Source organism: Erithacus rubecula (assembly GCF_903797595.1).
Source record: "Erithacus rubecula genome assembly, chromosome: 2".
In the NCBI taxonomy this organism is placed as follows: domain Eukaryota; kingdom Metazoa; phylum Chordata; class Aves; order Passeriformes; family Muscicapidae; genus Erithacus; species Erithacus rubecula.
In genome coordinates this window covers 107,770,096-107,782,227 of record NC_136685.1, presented here as the reverse complement: position 1 = coordinate 107,782,227, position 12,132 = coordinate 107,770,096, and the positions used below count along the sequence as shown (strand labels likewise).

At 43.2% G+C, this 12,132-nt stretch overlaps 1 protein-coding gene across 1 annotated transcript in view; it reads right to left on the bottom strand.

Moving 5' to 3' along the window:
* The window catches only part of CCDC88A (coiled-coil domain containing 88A), a 57,872-nt gene that overhangs the window by 7,653 nt on the left and 38,087 nt on the right, over positions 1 to 12,132 (bottom strand). Inside the window, exons 18-26 of the mRNA XM_079331953.1 lie at positions 11,276 to 11,414; positions 10,522 to 10,698; positions 9,877 to 10,038; positions 7,499 to 7,776; positions 6,305 to 6,448; positions 5,588 to 5,774; positions 5,100 to 5,245; positions 4,375 to 4,467; positions 3,376 to 3,590 (exon numbers count right to left, since the gene is read on the bottom strand). Of these exons, the coding sequence (XP_079188079.1) occupies positions 3,376 to 3,590; positions 4,375 to 4,467; positions 5,100 to 5,245; positions 5,588 to 5,774; positions 6,305 to 6,448; positions 7,499 to 7,776; positions 9,877 to 10,038; positions 10,522 to 10,698; positions 11,276 to 11,414 (1,541 nt within the window). The remainder of the gene's footprint in view (positions 1 to 3,375; positions 3,591 to 4,374; positions 4,468 to 5,099; positions 5,246 to 5,587; positions 5,775 to 6,304; positions 6,449 to 7,498; positions 7,777 to 9,876; positions 10,039 to 10,521; positions 10,699 to 11,275; positions 11,415 to 12,132) is intronic.

Below are 12,132 nucleotides of genomic sequence, written 5' to 3'. Positions count from 1 at the left end.
CAATCTAACCACAGAGGTCATTCTGTTCTATTTCTTCTTGTCATCAAGATGACACAAAAAAAAAAAAAATCCTCTATAACTTCTATAATTCTTTACCGTCAAAATAATTCATGTCTCTGTAATCCTTTATGGAAAAAAACTCCTTAATCTTATGAAAAATTAACCAGAGGATGCTCAAGAAGTGTTTGAGTCATCTGTCTTTCCTGTACAATAGCACAGATCCCCTCCAAAAGGGCAGATTTATGGCTCTCAGCAGCTGTGCCCACCAGGAACCTCCCCTGCAACCACTCATGTCCTGGAAATCCTGCATCAAAAATCAAAATTCCTGCATGGGAAACTGTGTCAGTGATGTCTGCACAGGATTCACCTCAGGAAATGTCCTGGAACAGTAATAATAATACTAATTAATACTGGGATGGCAGAGCTACAGCAGAAATCAACTCTTCTTTTTCTTTTCAGTATTCCATAAACACCTTCTTGCTTTCTGAGCTGAGAATGAATGATGAGTACTGCAGAATTCCTCAGCTGGGCAGGAAACATCCCATCTTGTAACTCTCCTGCTTGCCTGAAATCCTCTGCATTAAAATCCTGACACTGTTCTCTGCATGCACAGAAGAAAATAAGAGGCAGAAATCTTAAAAATACCTTGGTATTTAAAAATGGAGCTCAGAACATTCCTTTTATTCCCTCTGTGGCACAGCATGCCTGCTCCTGGTGTTCCTAGTGGAGGTGAGAATTCACTAACAGCCCTAATTCCTTGGGAACTTGATCATCTCCTGGCTAAAGTGGAAGCCAGCAAAGGATATCTGTATTTCTCCAGAGAAAACAGAAATCCCCTCTGCCTGCCTTGGGATTTCTCTGGGAAAGCCCAGAATGGCCCCATTCCACCCAGAGGAAAAGCTCTGCAGTGAGTAGGTGTCAGATCCATGGCACTCAGCTGATCATTAGGGGTGACCAGGAGTAATTTGGGCAGTGCCTGGGAAGGAGGAGGCTATGAAAAGCCAAGGTGAAACCCTGCAGTCAGGAGCACACATTTTCTGCAGGATTAACCTGTGTTGGGACAGCAAAACCCTCCAGACACCCCCTCCCTCCCACAGGGATCAGACACCTCAACTGGTGCTCTCTGAGAACAGGGTAACCTGATTTTTGTGCCAAGATCACCTTTCCCAGGGAGATAACAGCTCTCCTGGAAACATTTTCTATGAGAAAGTAGCCTGTGTTGGGAAAACAATCTCCAGCAGCAGCCACAAAAGAGGAAAAACTACAGATGTCACACACTGCACTTTAGAACCCAGTATCTGTGCCAGGAATGGGGGTGTGAGCCCTGTGCCTCCTGGAGATCTGTGTGGCAGATGCTCAGTCCTGCAGCTCTGGCTGGTGCCAGGGAAGGTGAGCTGCCTTCTCAAGGACACTCAGGATGTTTCACCTCTGCAGCTCCTGCTGGAATCAGTTCCTTCTTCCCCACTTCTGGAGGTCAGGGTGGCACAGAACTCTTCTTCAGCCAGCACAGAGCTCCAGCCCCTGAGCACTGGCACAGACAGGTGGCACTCACATGTTTGCTCCTTCCTGTAGCTCCTTCAGTGCAAGGTGCTGCTGCCAAACTGCTCCCCAGGGAAAAGCAAATCCCCCAAATCCCGGAATTTAGGACTTACAGTCACTCTAGGAGCAGAAGAAACAGACTGCAAAATGTGCACCATCACCAGCCCTGGTCACACTGAGATATTCTCTCTGCTTTGTGAGGCACAAACCATCCCAGATCTCTGCCTCAGAGCCTGTCAGAGCTGAGCTGGCACAAAGCACATCCGAATTCTCTCCAAAACTCTGGTTTCCATGGCGACATGTGCAATGGAGGAAGGGTAGGATCCGGAATTAGATCAGCCCTTCCAGTTTGTGGATAAATACACTGGGATTAAGGGAAACATGAACAAGGCCCGTGGAGTAGAAAATTAATGAGGTCTGAACAGCTTCAAACCTCTTTTGAGGCTCAGCCACCGTAACTGCAGCCGTGGCTCCCCAGGAGGGTAACTGCACCCTACAAGGTCCCAAGGATCATGCAAAGAACACTGCCACAGGAAAAGCCCTTCCAGAAGGTGACATTGCTGACACAGATGCAGATGGGCTGAACCACGGCGTGCACACCCCCAGCTCCCACTGACACACATCCAGGACAGCTGCAGTCACTCCCCAGTTCCACACCACTCACGGTTTGGATGTAAAAGCAACAGCTGCTTTTTAAACAAGCTGAAAAGTAACTCTTTTGAAGCTTTCATTGAAAAAGGTTGAGCTCCCCAAAGGGGTAAGTTAGTAACAATAATGCTAAAAATACCCCTGAACTATTTTATTATTAAAAAAATAGAGATCTGATTTTATCATCTTCTGTTTTTGACTAAGCTTCTCCAAGAAGCCCAGAAGAAAAAGAAAAGCACATCATAATGGCTGTAATAATTCACAGCTGGCACAAACCCCAGACTTGCTGTCTTTTGAACCCCAATACATCACATTTAAAAGTAGTAGTGCAAAGGCTGGAAGTGACTGTTAATGCACATGGATTCTGATGCTTTTACATGCACAGCCAAAATGCTTTTGGTGCACAGTTATTAAATGGAACCATTACATCCTGAGAACTTGGCTGTAATTATACCTCTCAAGTTGTGAGAAACTGGGCAGTTTATGATTCATGCCAAGAGTAAAGAACAGAAAACACAGATAATAAATAATAATAAACAGAATCTAGCCTTATATATATATATCATAGGCACTCTAATGGGATGGCTATCACATCTTTCAAGGTCAGCAAATTGTGTCTGGAATAGTCTATCTAATCACACTTCTCTAAGTCCTCTCCTCCCTCTCAACCACTTCCAATTTCAGGATCAGTAACAATTCCTGTATTTTTAACAAGCTGTGTTTCCACATTTACACTTCCTGTCACATATCCAGATTTCATGGTTGGTTTTGTGAGATGCTGGGGGAACACCTTCAGACAGAAAGTGTTTTTAGCAACTCAAGGATGTCAGCACAGCCACAGCTTGGAAAACACTTCCATGACAAGGGGAAAGAGTCATGCTGGGACAAGAGGGAGAAACAAAAAGGTCCTTATGGTGACACCTGACATTCTATCCCAAACCCTGCTCGCTTGACCCAGTACCAGTGCCTGCTTCATCTTACCCAGGCACTGAGAGTGCATTTTAACACTTGCATTTTGAGATGCCCAAACACTTCAGGGAGTTTACAAGAACTTTTGCCCTTAATAAACTAATTCAGGCTTCATTCCTACAGCCTAAAAAACGACCTTCACAAACCCTCCACAACGCGCAGACCTTCCCACCATCTCGCCGCGGTTTCCTCACACACTGAGCGGTTTGCAGTACTCACTGCTACTCTTCTTGGTGCCCAGGGTCTGCCCATCCTCCAGGGAGTTGGAGCCCACGGAGGAGCTGTCCTGGCTGTCCTGGTGGGGCAGCTGCAGGAATCCCTCGCTGGACTCGGAGCGCGTGGGCGTCAGCGTCACCGACTTGAGGCGCTCGCGGTTCCCGTCCTTCTTGGACTTGATCAGCTTCCTCATCTTCAGCGTGATCCAGTTGCCCCTCCTGTCACCAACACCACAGCACATCACTGCATCTCTAACACACTGCTCAGGCTGCAGGTCTGCTGTTTTCATGCAGGATACAGATGAGATTCTGATCCCCATTTTCAGCGGGAACAGAACAGGTCTGCTGTGCTTTAGACCTCCTGATCTCCTGGCACACATTATCTGCTCATGGGCCATCTTTAAACCAGCTGGGCAATCATTTTTATCTTTCCACAGCCCATCCTCCCTCCAGGAGATATCTCCTGTTCATGGCCAGTGAGTCCCAGTGCATGGCTGATAAAATTACATCATCCCCAGCCAGGGGAGGAGCCAAACATTTCCTACCCAGATAAAAACTCAGATTTGGACACCAAGGCACCTTCTTTCCACTGGATTCCAGAGGAAAGCCAGACCTTTCCACATCATCCCTGGAGCCTCAGAGGAAACTGCACCTTCTCCAGGAGCACTGCTCCAGCTGAGCCACATCTGCCCCTGCAGGAGGATGCAGCACCATGGAATGGGACTGTGCCACCACCCTGACTGACTGACTGTGCCAGCTTGGATTCTGACTCTGGCAGGGTTGAGATTGTTCTTTGTAATACTGCATTTCTATTTTAATGTTCCTAGTAAAGAACTGTTATTCCTAATTCCCCTATCTTTGCCTGAGAGCCCCTTAATTTCAAAATTATGATAATAATTTGGAGGGAGGGGATTTACATTCTCCATTTCAAAGAGAAGCTTCTGCCTTTATTGCAGATACCTGTCCTTCAACCAGGACAATTTCACATCATGTTCACCAGTACCTTCTTGGTGGAGATGGCTCATAAAATTTGTACTGATCCATTATCTTCTCCTCCAGTTTCTCCTTCTGCCGCCTCAATTCATTTAGCTTGTCGCTGCAAACAGAAATTAATGGTAATTTATGCTTCAAAAACATACACAGGGTGCGTGGGCAGCACCTTCCTCTGGGAATCTGTCATCTGAAAACTGTCATCTTTTGTGAGGAATTCTTATATAACATTTGTTTCTTATTGAAAAGGCAAGAGATACAGCAAACAATCAGCCTTAGGCTTAACTTCATGGTATAGAATGGAATACAACTCTATTTGCCTTTATTACACACTCCTCCTTTTAAAATAAAGTGCTGTATCATTTAGATAAGCACATTTTCTCTTTTCTTGAGTCCATTAAAGAAGTTTAGATTACAAATCTACAAATTAATCTACAAATACAGTGATTACAAATCTAAATTTTGTCAGCAGTAGAATGAGGAATAAACACAGTTTTTATTCCTCACTTCCATCATCAGTAATGAGCACAGGTGCACTGATCCTTTAGAACTACAAATACTGTGCTCATATTTTGAGTTATCTGCTTTACATTTATCACTGAAATTCACTTTTAAAGAGAAGCATTTTAGAAGCACCACATGTGTTAAATTCTATGCATAACAGAAGCCTTTTTAAAAAAATGCAGGTATTGCTGGCATTGCCCTAATCACAGTGATTTCCTTGTTTTCACAACTCACATGTACTGCCTTTGCTCCACATGGAAGAGATCCTTGCTTTCCATGTTCTGCTCCAGTAAAGTTCTGTTCTGCAGCATTAAGGTCTGGATTTGATCCAGCAGGTGTCTGTTTTCCTCCTCCAGGTTTCCTTTAAGTTGGCTGAGCAGCTGTTAAAACAGATTAAATTGCCCATGCATTTATATGTGAGAGCATTTTACACACAGACCATGAGATTAGCAAGAAAGTTTAGGTCTACAGAGAGATTCTGAGAGTCAAACTGAACTCAAAATTAAATCACAAATCAACTGAAAAAAGCCTCTTGGACGCTTTAAATAATTTAAACCAGTTTCACTAATGTGAGCCTGAAATTGTGTATTGCCTGTACAGTTGGCAGATTAATTTGAATCCACTTCATTATGTATAAATGACTGATACTCCAGCACTCCATATGATTTTATTAACCTATAAATACAGTTATAAAAATAATAAACAGCAGAATTCCCACATACCTCACACTGATTATTTAGCTTTGTTGATGTAATATCCAGTTGCTGGTACTGCTCTTTCAGTTTGGAAAACTCAGCTTCCAAGCGTGTTTGCTCCAGTTTGGAATTGTTCAACAATGTTTTCAGATTCTTGTGGTCAGTTTGGAGCACTTCATTCTCCCTCTGGAGCTGACTGTATGTGTGACTGAGCCTGGGATGCAGAGACACCATCAAAGAGAGCTGGAAATGAATTTGTTACCCACACTCCCTCTGAAACATGACATTTCCAGCTACTCCATCAATACACACAAATTCCTTATTGTCACATCCTGTAAGTTATCCCAGCCTCATTTTCCTAGGAATGTGTTCTGCCTTTGAGCCAAACACTGTTCTCTGTATGCTTAAATAAAGCAGCATCTCTACATCACAACTGGTTTTAAGATTTCACTTTTCAGAATAAAAGAATCTTACAAAACAGGCAGGATTTCTTGCCAACACAGAAGAGGAATGGCCCAAACTTTTTCAATTGTGGAGGTTGCACATATCCATTCCTGGGCTCCCTTTGTCCCTCCTGGGCCCTGCCATGCCCCTTTATCCCACATGTGCCCTCAGGATATAATGATTATTTCTGTGGGATCATGAATATTTGGAATAGTAGAATGAGGTATCCAAGAAATGTGAAGAACACATCACTTGTTTAGGCTGCCCTGGCAGGTGCTCAAGTGCCAGAATTCTCTTTACCTTTCATTTTCATCCCGAAGTTTTTTATATTCTGCTGCCACAGTCTCATGTTTCTCACTTTGCTGCACCATTTTGTCCTGCTCTGTCTTGAGAACCTTCTCCAGCTCTTCCAGCTGCACTTTTTGTTTCAGCAATTGATTGTACCTGCAAAAACAAAATTTGTGGAACGACTTAAAAAAAAAAAAAAAATAGGAATTGTGATGAAATGGCCTCTGTTAAAGTTTAAATCTTATTGATTAAGTGATGGTGATTTTATTAATTTTACAGTTTTATTAGAGAGTGATTTCTGCTGATAGTATTTACCTATCCTCCAAGTCCTTGGTTTTTTGAGCAGACTTGAGGCTGCTCTGCTTGGCGACGAAGGACTCATTAAATCTTAGTGACTAAGCAAGGGTGATTTTATGCATTCTACCTTCTATTCTATACTTTATTAATTCAATATTCTCTATTTTACCAGAGTGGTTTCTGCTGCCAGTATTTAGCTATCCTCCAGGTCCTTGTGCTCCAGCTCCAGATGCTTGTGGGCTGCCTTGAGGCTGCCGTGCTTGGCGATGAGAGACTCAGTGATTGTATACATTCTGTATTTTATTCCATATTTTATTCATTCTATATTAACTCAATATTCTGTATTTTATCAGAGTGGTTTCTGCTGGAAGCACTCACCTATCCTCCAAGTCCTTCTGCTCCAGCTCTGGGTCTTTGTGAGCAGCCTTGAGGCTGCCATGCTTGGCGATGAGTAACTTGTTAAATCTTAGTGACTAAGCAATGGTAATTTTATTCATTCTATCTTCTATTCTATACTTCATTAATTCAATATTCTATATTCTATCAGTGGTTTCTGCTGGCAGCACTCACCTATCCTCCAAGTCCTTGTGCTCCAGCTCCGGGTCTTTTTGAGCAGCCTTGGGGCTGCCGTGCTTGGCGATGAGGGACTCAGTGACTTTCTTCATTCTATATTCTATTCCATATTTTATTCATTCTATATTAACTCAATATTCTGTATTTTATCAGAGTGGTTTCTGCTGGAAGCACTCACCTATCCTCCAGGTCCTTGTGCTCCAGCTCCAGGCTCTTGTGGGCTGCCTTGAGGCTGCCGTGCTTGGCGATGAGGGACTCAGTGATTATATTCATTCTATACTTTATTAATTCGATATTCTGCATTTTACCCGAGTGGTCTCTGCTGGCAGCACTCACCTGTCCTCCAGGTCCTTGTGCTCCAGCTCCAGGCTCTTGTGGGCTGCCTTGAGGCTGCCGTGCCTGGCGATGAGGGTCTCGTACTCGGCGGCCTGGCGCTCGTGCAGCTGCTCCAGGCGCTCGTGGTCCCTGAGCAGCGCCTCGTAGAGCGCGCGCAGCTCCTCGCGCTCCTTCAGCGCCGCCTCGCTCTCGCTCTCCAGGGCCGACTGCTGGATCAGCAGCTGCGCGTTCTGGTTCATCAGCGACGTGCTCTGCGAGTTCAGCGTCGAGTTCTCCACCTGCGGCCAGCAAGGGGCACGGCCTGAGTCACTGCAGCTCCCAGCACGGCTGGGCTCCAACCCTCAGAGCCTCTGGCTGCTCCACTGGCAGCCTGCTCGTTGCCATTTCCCACCGAGGTATCTTGGAGAAATGGATCGCCAGTGGTTCTAATGAAAGCCAAATCTGTGACGTGACTACAATAAAAGGAACTCTCACACTGGCGTGGAGATTGATTCTTAACAGGAGCATCAGTTTACCAGAGGGAGAAAAATAACAGCACCTGGAAGGAACTACCAATGTTTTGTTCCGTGCTCTTTTGTGGAACAGCACCAGTTCTCCAACAGCTGTCCCACAACAGAATTAATGTGTATTAACACACTAAAGCCTTCAACATTGGACAGTCTAAAAAAGCCCCAACCAACTAATAACTTTATTTTTTGTGCCTTCGGAGAAATCCCTGGATATCTTAAAGAACTGGTGCTTGTCACCTGACCTGTCCCAGCTTCCTTCTCTTTCCTGCTCAAGAGATGAAAACCACAAACTGCTGAGCCTTCTAATACCCTCAGGGTATCTCCTAAGGAAAAAAAAACTCAATCTCTCACTCTATTTCCCACTGTTACCAGGGAACAAATCCCTTCCTGCTGGAACTGCAGTGCTCTTTGTTACAGATGAGAAAGCTGAACCTTTCACTGGAAATGAAGTCATGTCTGATGGCATGGGTGTGCTGGGAAACTTCCCAGGCTGAGTCTGAGTTTGGTTAGTCAGAATTCCCAGTTACCCTTCTCAGACATCCTTTCCTCTGGGTGCTCCTCATGGGTATCAGGAGGAAGAAAAGAATGAGTTGCCCAGGAACAGTTTTGGCACAGCCCAGGTAGAGCAGCTCAGTCTGCATTTCAGATTTAGCCAACAGTTCATCATTTTGATTTTCCTGAACATATTTCAACTTCCACTTGGATTTGCAGTTCATGGAGAATTGTCTTGCCAGAGAGGAAAGGTCTGAGCTGCTGGGTATGAGACAAAAGAGGAACTAAAAGGATTCCTGGGGTTTTTTTGATCAAGGGAATAACCAAGTACTCAGAGAACCCTGAATCCCAGCAATCCCCTCTCAACTGGTTAAATGGGATATTTCCATGTCATATCCACAGGTTTTTAACAGCCAGAGGAGGCACAGGGATTGCACCAATGCCCTATTTTACTGCAGTGCTGTGCACTAAGGACATTTCATCATGGCAGCAGAAAGTGCATCCATGGAACAAAACTGTTCTGCTTTCCAGGAAGAATCAGGAGGAGACTCCAAGCATCCACCAAATGCATTATTTGTTTCATTTAAACAGCCCTTGACATCTTGATTTCCATCAGCCCTCCATCCTTTCTGAAATCTTTACTATTTCTGCTGCATTGTGGTGTTTTTATTCCTTCTTGAAGGAGTTTTGATTATTAGAACTCCAAAAAGCATTAAATCCATTAACAAGAATATTTAATATTTAAAGAAAAAAGATACATATTTAATAACCCCATTAAACTATAAGGGCTACACCAGAATTTTGGCCAGAAGAGCTGCAAGATTCTGGGGACAACCATTTTTATAATTTTCATGGTCACACATTACCTTTTTTTACTGCCTCTCAAATATCTAAATTCAGGTCTTCACGTATTTATGTAGCTTTCCATTTTCTTTTGGGTTTTTTTTCCAAGATCTTCTGTATTTAAATATATTAATTTTCCTCTTAGCTAATGCTCCTCTTTTATTTTGTTGTAAAATACATAAAGTTTATGTAGTTGGAAACACTATTCCCTGATCAAATTTAGATGTATAAATACAATAAAAAGTCCAAGGAATCTTGGCAACTGGATAAGAGAATCTTCTCTACTTCAAAGTATAAAGTCAAGATTTCACACTGGACAAGGGATTAAAACCAATTTCTAAAAATGCAATTATTCATCAGCAAACAAACTATTATTTGACTGCTGAGTGCAGATTATTCTCACATCACCTTCTTTCCCATGTCTCTCCAGGAAGCCAAATGTGATTTCAAAGCAAACGATAATGACGCAATTTCAGTTTTCCTTCCGAAAACCCCCTTGATTTTATTTTTGAAAGCAGAGTAAGGCAGCCTTACCTGCAGCTTGGCATTCTGAGTTTGCAGAGTTGTGTTCTGCTCCTGCAGGGACACAGTCTGTCTCTGCAGGGCCAGGATCTGTGCCTGCAGGTTGTTGTTCTGTGTCTCCAGCTGCTTCAGCTGCGTTTTCAGCGCCTGCTTCTCCGCCTGCAGCGTCGCGTTCTGGGGGGGGTTAAAAAAAAACACACACAAAACCTCAGCTCAAGCTGCTCCAGGAACTCCAAGATAAAACAGAAAGGTTTTCCACACCTTAGAAAGCAGCAGGGCTGTGCAGAGATTTACAGGGTGGGATAAACATGCAGAACAAACACAGTTTGGGGGGATTTATCATTGGGAAAACAGGTGACAGATGTTGCACCTAGGGAGGAACATCCAGGACAGGGACTGTATAACAGGGATTTGAGAGAGAGAGTTGTGGATTCAAAAGGACAAATTCAGGTTTGCACATTTCCCTTTTAAATGCCTGTCAAGTGCTCTATGGCATCCCACAGAGCAGAATCCAGCTGCTGCATGCACTGTATTTAATTCAGATTCTGCCTGGGATGGCAACGAGGTGATAAATTAAAGTGTCTTAACAGCACCCTCATTTGCATTACAGCTCACCACAATAATTACCACCAGAATAATATTCAAAACACATCTTACATTCCTCTCCACCTCGATTAATCTATCTTTAACTTTCAATAATTCCCTCGTTGTCTCCTGATTTTCCTTTTCCCACTTATTGACAGATTGATTTTCTTCTCCACTTCTTGGAGGAGAATTCTGAACCATCCTTTCCTCTTCTTGTCTTTGCTTGAGAGCTTCATAGTTCTTCTTTACCTGGAATTATTTAGGACAACTTAAGTTAGGGTTAGAATTTTCCATTTTGAATGTCCAAATTTATTAATTTATTACCTGACCATGCCCCTTTCTCAAAGAACAGGAAGGGCTGTTACTGTATTTGTAAATCTGGTTTTTGCACATGTTTGGGGAGATGATGCACAAATTTTTTTATGGATATAGACAGTTCTACCCTAACAAACAGCAGAACTCTATTTTCTATTTTACTTCAGTCTTTTTAACTGCATCCTCCAACTTTTATATTAAAAACTCTACAACCAAGGTGAAAGAATCTCCTTTCCTAACCAATCTACTCAGGCTGCTCAAAGTAGGCCAGAAAATGTAGCTGGGAATGACATCCATTCAAGGTTGACTTGATAATCCAGGTTATTTATCCAGCTGACATTTACACGGCCAGTGAATAAACCCAACAACTTTTCATGTGAGTTCAACACAATCTTAAAAGCCTTCACACTTTTGTCCTGCTTCCTATCACCTGAAGGATGCCCATTTTTTGCTGTTTTACCCAAAAAGGAAACAGCTCAGTTACTATTACAGAAAAATGTCTTTTTCTTACTGTTTTCAGTTCCTGACGCAGCTGCTGGTTCAGATTTGTTGATTCTTCCAAACGAGCCTCCAAAGCAGCAATTTTCTCTTCTTTTATTTCCAGAGACTTCTTGAGAGTGGATTCTAATTTGGACTCCAAAAGCTTGTACCTACTGGCCAACAACAAGAAAGAGTCTGTATTTTAAATAAATATTTCAGGTATTTAAAGTCTAAAATGTTCTAGAGCAGACTCAAACACTCGAGTGCTGTGGTCAAAAGTATGAAAACACCTCAGCATCCACAGCAAACAGAACAAAAATAAATAACCAGAAGATGGTTGTCAAAATTATTTTTAACTCCTGATTTCATTTAAAACATGTTAGACCCAGCAAAAGACCCCTTTCAGGCCCACCAGGAGGGTGCTGGGTTTCTCTGCATGCACTGCCCTCCCTGGCTCCACTCCAGCAAATCCAGCAGGGACCTGAACTCAATTAGAATGTGAAGTATTTGGAGAGCAAGATTTTCATCAGTTCTTATTTCTAGCCAGCTCCAAAGGGAAGGAGATGGAGCACAGGACTGTGCAGGTGCACACTTTAGTGCATCAATGTGCAAATTGCTCACTCAGCCCATGCTGATATTTTAAGGTTGTTGCCACCCTTGATGTGCAAAGGTTCCATTTTTAACCATATTTAGGGCACCTAAACCCTTCCAATGTCACCTGGAGAGAGAAGTGGTCAGATTGAACTGTATTAATTTAGAACTGCACAACCTTTATGGAAAATACTGACACCCACACTCATTAATCACTTCTAAGCAGTTCAGTCCCTCTGTGTGGCTCCAATCTGGAGATCACCCCACTCCTGCCCACAACTGGATGAAATAACCCCA